At 37.0% G+C, this 8174-nt stretch overlaps 1 protein-coding gene across 1 annotated transcript in view; it reads right to left on the bottom strand.

The window, feature by feature from the left end:
* Positions 1 to 602: 602 nt before the first annotated feature.
* Positions 603 to 8174, bottom strand: part of LOC129676876 (probasin-like) — a gene marked incomplete at its 5' end in the record, with an annotated part of 8693 nt that continues 1121 nt past the window's right edge. Inside the window, 4 exons of the mRNA XM_055607397.1 lie at positions 603 to 634; positions 2263 to 2364; positions 4172 to 4282; positions 6338 to 6405. Coding sequence (XP_055463372.1) covers positions 603 to 634; positions 2263 to 2364; positions 4172 to 4282; positions 6338 to 6405 — 313 coding nt within the window. The remainder of the gene's footprint in view (positions 635 to 2262; positions 2365 to 4171; positions 4283 to 6337; positions 6406 to 8174) is intronic.

Here is an 8174-nt window from a genome sequence, read left to right on the forward strand (position 1 = left end):
TCTCTTCTCTTCTCTTCTCTTCTCTTCTCTTCTCTTCTCTTCTCTTCCCTCTCCTCTCCTCTCCTCTCCTCTCCTCTCCTCTCCTCTCCTCTCCTCTCCTCTCCTCTCCTCTCCTCTCCTCTCCTCTCCTCTCCTCTCTGTTTCTCTCTCTCCTTCTGGATTTCTCTGTGTAGCCACAGCTGTCCTGGAAACTCCCTCTGTACACTAGGCTGGATTCAAACTCAGAGATCTGCTTGCTTTTACCTCTCCAGTTCAGGATTAAAGGGGAGCAGCACTACATTCCAGTGTTCATTTTTGTAAGGGTGTGGACCCTGGTACATTACATTGCCCATACCTCCAGGAATGGCCACAATGTCATTCATAAATAGCACCAATTGGACCCACTGAGTTAATAATAAAAAGAATTTTCAAAGCCATGAGATATAGAGGGAGTTGTGTTGGTGGATCTTTGGGATAGTTGAGAGTATGATGTGTGTAGAGCAGTGGGTAAGATCAGGATATATTATATTCATATATAAGATGGTTAAAAAACAGATAAAATATTATTTAAAAAACAAATTAATTTAAATTAAACATCAAGATATAAATTAATGTGCTTTGACTTACCTATCCCTGATTTTCCTTGGACAGGTGTCTCAAAGAGAGGAAACATGGAAAATAATATTATTTTAATATATCAACATTATTTTAAAGTAATATATTATTTTAATATAATAATATTATGTTAAAATACTATATTATACTAATATTACATATGAACAGTAATATTATGTTAAAGTACTATATTATACTAATATTATTACATATGAACAGTTTTCATAAAATGCAGATAAAATATAGGTTTTGAACAGGATATCTGAAAAGAGGAACTTAGGGTTGGGTTTCATTTTAGGTGGATTTTATGTGTGTGGATCTGTCTGGATGGTTCATTGGTGTGTCCTTACTCACCTGAGGGACATATGTGCACCCATCTATGTATAGGTTAGTGGTTGGATTTTTAACATCTTCCTAATTTATTATACACATTATTATTTTTGAGACAAGATCTTTCAGATAGATCTGTGGCCAGAAATCTACAGGGTTCCTCCTGTTCCCCACCCCTTCTCGGCTCTGGTGTTCCTTAGCTTTCTAAATGGATACTAGGACCAAACTTGAGTCCTTATGCTTGTGTGCACTTTGCCCACTAAAACATGTTCCCAAAATCTTAGATACTTAAAAAAAGATTTGTTATAAAAATGTAAGATGTTCAGGGCAGCTTTATTCATAATAGTCAGAATCTTTAAACAAACCAGATGTTCCTCAACTGAGGAACGGATACAGAAATTGTGATACATTTACAGAATGGAATACTACTCAGCAATTAAAAAAAAAAGGAAATCATGAAATTTGCAGATAAATGGTAGGATCTAGAAAAGATCATCCTGAGTGAGGTAACCCAGAATCAGAAAGACACACATGGTATATACTCAATTATAAGTGGATATTAGACATATAATATAGGATAAACATATTAAAATCTGTATACCTAAAGAAACTAAGCAAGAAGGAGGACCCTGGGTAAGATGCTCAATCCTCATTCAGAAAGGCAAACAGGATAGACATTGGAAGAGGGAGAAAAACAGAGAATAAGACAGGAGCTTATCACAGAGGGCCTCTGAAAGACTGTACCCAGCAGGGTATCAAAACAGATGCTGAGAGTCATAGCCAAACTTTGGACAGAGTGCAGGGAATCTTATGAATGAAGGGAAAGATAGAAAGACCTGGAGGGGACAGGAGCTCCACAAGGAGAACAGCAGAACCAAAAAAATCTGGTATCTTCTGAGACTGATATTCCAACCAAGGACCATGCATGGAGATATCCCAGATCCTCTGCACAGATGTAGCCCATGGCAACTCATTCTCCAAGTGGGCTCCCTAGTAAGGGGAGCAGGGTCTGTCTCTGACATGAATTCATTGGCTGGCTCTTTGATCACTTGCCCTTGAAGGGGGGCAACCCTACCAGTCCACAGAGGAGGACAATGCAGCCAGCTCTGATGAGACCTGATAGGCTAGGGTCAGAGGGCAGTGGAGGAGGGCCTCCCCAATCAGTGAACTTAGAGAGGGGCATGGAAAGAGATGAGGGATGGAGGGCAGGATTGAGAGGGAAAGAGGGAGGGGGCTATAGCTGGGATACAAAGTGAATATTTTGTAATAAATAAAAAATAAATTAAAAAACTAAAAAAAGCAATGTAAGGAAGTTACACACACAGGTTTCTATTTTACCTGTGTCCAGGACACGTATTACATTTTCATCCTCAATGCCAATTTCATCCACCAAGTCCATGTACTGCGTCATCTCATCCTTAGTCAGTTGATTGGCTTTTGCTGTGTTTCATGGTGTATAAGGAGGAAGATGTCACAACATTAGCATCCAGGACATTAATAAAATATTTGCCAATGCTTATTCTAGTAAAAACTGCCAAAACACAAGATCACTCCCATTTCCTTCAATATATTTGCAGCATGGAACTGCATCTTTCTCATGAGAAATGAAAGTAGTGGGTGGATCACAATGTATAATATATCATGATTCCTATTTTTGTAACATTGACTTTTTGTGTGGATTTGAGCATACAGAACACATATACAGCCTCCAAATCAATTCCAGAAAACTATGATTGATACTTAGTGTTTTTACTATTATAACTGTATGTCATTATGTTGTTTCTGTTTATATTCTTGAATCCATTCCTAAGGGTTCTGGATGCTTCCTCAGATGACAGAACCAATTGGTCTAAACTCATCATAAAGATGAGGGGAATGAATTTTGGCTTACTGGTTAAGAATGCTTAAGGACCCGCATTCAGCTCCCAGCTCCCGCATGGTGGTGCTCAGCCACTTGTAAGCCCAGCTCCAGGGGATCTGATGCCATCTTGTGGCCATTGTATGCACCAGGCACACATAAAGTGCACATACATGCAGCTAAATAACTAGTACACATAAAGCAAAACCCCAAACTCAGCTACTGAGGAACAAGTCTCCATGAAATACAATCTCTTCCTATTAATTTCAACAAAAATTAATTCTGCCTTTGATAACAGAGTTGTAGAATTTGTCAGTTCCAAAGAATTTGGATGTACGAAAAACTGAATTTTGTGGACATGTCTCAGTAGAGTCAGAACTCATGTTATGTGATAATTCTGACTTAAAAGTCAGAAGTTCTAAAGATTGCCAGAAACAACAGCTGAAATTCAGGGTTTGCAGTTGACATAAATTCAATCAACAAACACATTTAATGTGGTCAAGTAATATATCAATTCTTGCTTTCTTAGAAGTGGAAATCCAGGATTACAGTGCCATGAGATATATGATGTATGGTTGATATATAATTCAGAAATGCTGAAAAAGATGTGTGGGAATTTCATTAAAACCTTCTAGGTCCCAACAGTAGAAACAAATATTTATTAATTTGCAACAAATAAACTCTCAATATCCCAATTTTCTTGTTCAATATTCTGATCAAATGGTTTGACAAAAGCAATTTATGGAAGGAAAGGGTTTATTTCTGCAGTACTTTTCCAGTCATAGCACCTTGAATTGGGGGAATTCCAGTAGGAGAAATTTGGAGGAGCTGACACACCATGTCTATAGTGAGGAACAGACAGCAAAGAATGCATGCATGTGTGCTTGCATTTATCCAGCTTTCTCCAGTCTGATACAGTTTAGGATGAACTGTCCAGGGAATGCTGCTCATGTCAGTATGCAGAGCATCCTATATCAATCACCATTCAGTATCCTTCCCCAGACATGCCCACAGGCTGGTCTGATGAGAGAAATAGCCTCCATAAGGCCCTTCCCAGAGGATGCTGAGCTTTGTCTGCTGAAAGTTGAAGCTCACAGCACATCTTCTTGCTAGGCAATGATTCCAACCACAGTGGGCAGAGCCTTCTTATGTCAATCATCAATAAATACAAGCCCACAGGCCAGTCTTCTGTGGGAAATTTCCTACTGAGACCCTTCCCAGGGGATTGTGTCTTGTGACAAGTTGGTACTCAAAGCTAACCACCACAGCATCAGTGGTTTATCAACATAAAGAACAAAATCAGACACACAAACACACTGCACAGAGATGAGCATGAACCCTCTCCTTGAACTATACACTCAGGTGATAAGTTCCATGTGTGGCACTCACCCAAAACTCCAGCCACTCGCGTGACTTTATTTCTCTTGTCCTTGTTAAAATAATGAAACAGCAATATCTTATCATTCACCATCTTTACCATGAATGTTACTTTTCCGTCATCTGAGATAGATAAGAAATACATATGAAGTCAACAAAATGATTGTCGAGGCTCATCCTAACTGCACCCTTATGAATGGATACATAGTCTGCCCCACAATATTCTTCTCCATGTGTCAAAATCTGTCAAAACAGACAGGGGATTAAGGAAGCAAGTGTATAATCCAGCTTTAAGATATGAAAAATATCTTGTATCAGTTACTTAGAAATATAGAAACTATGTTAATTTGGGATAGTGGTGTTCCTGATACTTGGATGTGTATAGGTGCATAGTAGGTGGCATACTGCAATATTTTACTTGCTGAAGACAGCTCTGTATGACTTTATGTATACACAAACATGTATATATATGTATATACATTTTCATGGATCCTATTACATTTAATGGTGGAATTGTTTATACATACATACATATTGAGGAAAGCTGTATGGTTTATACATATATGTACATATACTGGCACTTTCATGGATCCTATTACATGTAATGGTGGAATTGTCTATACGTATATATGTACATATACATATATATACAGATATATACATATACATATATACATTCATATATATACAATGTGTATATATGTATATATACATTGGGGAATGCTGTATGATAATATATATATGCATATACCTACCTATATACATATATATATACACATATATATACATACGTATATATATATGGAGGTATTTTCATGGATCTGATTTTCATGTAGTGGTGTAATTACCTAGCTTTACTAATTCTTCCTCAGACACATGACAGATAAACAAGATAAGGTGCCACATAGCAATTTACTCCAAACTGGGACTTTCTTGGATGCTCATAAAATAAATAAATCACAAGTCTTAGGACAATTTTGGGAATAACAACTTTCAGTAGGCCCCTCCACAAAGTTATGGGAAACAATGAACAATCTCCAAAAAAGAGACTTTCTGAAGAGCTCAGCTGCCTGTAAGCCTTACACAAAGCTCCAGGAATACAGCTTTCATGAGTGTCACCAAGCTGAAGTAAGCTCTTCAGGAATGCAACCATATTTGAGTCACAGATGCTCTTGTAAATGACTCCAATACACTTACTGGTTAACTAACATTTCTTCTTATAAAAGGGAAGGGGTAGGCACAAGACCCTCTGTAGCAACATGATGATGTTCCTCCTCATGTCAGTGGAAAGTCATTTTCCTTCTGAGACAGGTCTCACTATGTAGCCTGAAACTTGTTGTGCAGAATGGGCTGGCCTCACACTAAATTACATAACATACAAGAGAGAATGGGACTCTTTGCCTGGGTATCTGTTTGTGAGTTGAGTCTGCTCCTGTATTTGAGTCCAATAAACTCACTGAAAATACAAGGCAGAGTTGGTGATGTGTTTGGCCTATCAGTATTATTGTGTTGGGTTAAAAAGACCGCTTATGGTGGAATAGAAAATAGTGAAAGTCTCCTTACCACCTGTTTCACGACAAATGAAACTGATACCTTTATTATTTCTAAATGGATCTTGGTGTATTTTAGGTCATATTCCTGTCCAAACTGAAAAATAGGAGTATTCATGAAGATTATATTTACATATTGTAAATTATTTTCCCCAATAAAATTACAAAATTTAAATCAGTCATTATTCCATATACAAGATTTATGTTTGAAAATTTCTGGGAGTCATATTAATCTATGATAAACCTTCATTTCTATTTTGCATCAAGTTTTTTTTTTTAATGCTCAAATCATTTTGATCACTTTAACCATTCTTAGACTCCTGTCTGTGATTTAGTTTAGGCCTAAAGTTACAGGAGGGAAGTGTGCTTGGTACAAACACACACTAAATAAAAGTTTTTTTTAAAGTCATTAACAAACAAACAAACAAACAAACAAACCATATCATAGTCATATTAGATCCAAAATGACTAGGAAGAAAATGAACCTGCTTTCTTCGAGATTGCACCTGTAATTTGTATAAATGATTGCATTGGAGAAATGTAGAAATTCAGATATGAAAAATTCAACTAAGTCCATGAATTAAAACAAAACAAAACAAAAATATTCACCCTGGCATCATCTACTCACAGTCTGCCTGGTAAAATTCTTGCCTTTTTCTTCCAATGATTTCTTGCTGTTGGCAGTTGGATCCTCTCCTGAAAAACAAATGAATGGATGTTGTCTTATTGTGAATCACTTCAGGGTCATGATTCCACATTAATGGCAGGAGAGTTTAATGCAAACCACATTTTCCTCTGTAGATCTTTCATAAAAATATGTTGTTGTAGGACATTGTCCCTACATATAATCCATAGCACCCTTAGATACCATCAATCACCCTGTTAGGGGGTTTTAGGTGTCTTTGATAGGGCAGAGTCAGTTCCTCTGTGTGATACCTGTTGCCTATTCTGATCCCTGACTAATGAATGACTGCAAAACCTTGATCTTCCTGCCTCCACACATCAAGTGCTGGAATGATGAGAATGTAGGACCACACCAACGTGCTGATAATGTAGCCCTGGGCTCTGGCTTATGCTGGGTAATCACTCTCTTAGCACAGGGGTATCCCCAGCACATAATAACAACTATTGATAAAAATCCCTGAAGTATTGAACAAATATTCTATCCCAATCTGAAATGAGAAATGCCTGTAGACATTAAGTTAAAAGAGGACAAGCTCTCCTGGTGCAGAGCATATTGCAGTGTCTTCTATACACTGTACTCCAGCTTCCATATTTATAATCATGGTTTTCTTTTGCCTTTCTCATAAATCTCACCAATCTTATAGGTTTTATAACAGAAATTGCTTTCTGCATTTAAATGGCTTACAATTGCTTTCTGAGAAGATTTAAATTGGGGTGTGCATCGACAAATCAGGAGATCTTTAGAGTCAGAGGCATGGTCATGTATTCAGATCTGTATCCACTCACCAGAGGTCCATGTCATCAGTAGTGACAGCCACAGCTTAGGCTTGTCTTTATGGTTTTAAAACATGGAAATAACTGGGCTGAAGATATGGCTCAGTCATTAAAGGTTAAATTCACAACCACATAATAATAATAAAAAGAAATGAGAATAACAGTTTAGACCAGGGGTGTATCTCTATGAAGCCCATTGAAGGCCTTTGGATCCATTCTTTTTGCTTTAAAAAAATCACTCGTGTCTGGAATGGTGTTCCCTCCAGCACTGTTCTTTTTGCTCAGAATTTTTTTTTTTGGATCCCTTGGGGTCTTTTTTGGGGCCATATGAATTTTAAGGTATCTTTTATTGTTCCCTGAAGAAAAGCCCTCCCTCCGCATTGGTTTCTGAATACCCAGTGTTTGCTGTCAAATCATTTATATAAATATAAACTATATATATATAAACTTTATATGGAATTAACAGGATGTATCTATATATTTAATATTGTACATGAACAATTAAAGAAAAGGGAGCCTAGAATTTGAAAGAACCCAAAGGAAGAGGGTATTTGGGAAGGGTTGAAGGGAGAAAGGAAAAGGGGAATGATGTAATTCTGCTTTATTTTCAAAAGTGTATTTATGAATTAAAAATTTTATTTCTCCTTCAACAACATGTTAGTATATATACCTACTTGATTTTGAGCTATTAGCTTTTAAAATAATTTTAGACATGCTAAGTTTAAACACCAAGTCAACCTCGGTGGCATCTCTTGTCTTCCCAATAGTTGGCAGACTGATGCAGAAGGATAGGTTCCCTGTAATTCTGAGAAAAATAATTAAAAAATAAAAATAAATAAAAACATAAAATATAGGCTGGGTGTGGTAGTACACATTTTTGACCCCAGCACCCCAGAGGAAGAGGCAGGTAGAGAGAATTTGAAGCCAGACAGGGCTGTAAAACGAGAATCTATTATATACATACATATACATATACATATACATATACATATACATATACATATACA

This window comes from Psammomys obesus, unplaced genomic scaffold, assembly GCF_907164565.1.
Source record: "Psammomys obesus unplaced genomic scaffold, mPsaObe1.curated_primary_1811, whole genome shotgun sequence".
Taxonomy (NCBI): Eukaryota; Metazoa; Chordata; class Mammalia; order Rodentia; family Muridae; genus Psammomys; species Psammomys obesus.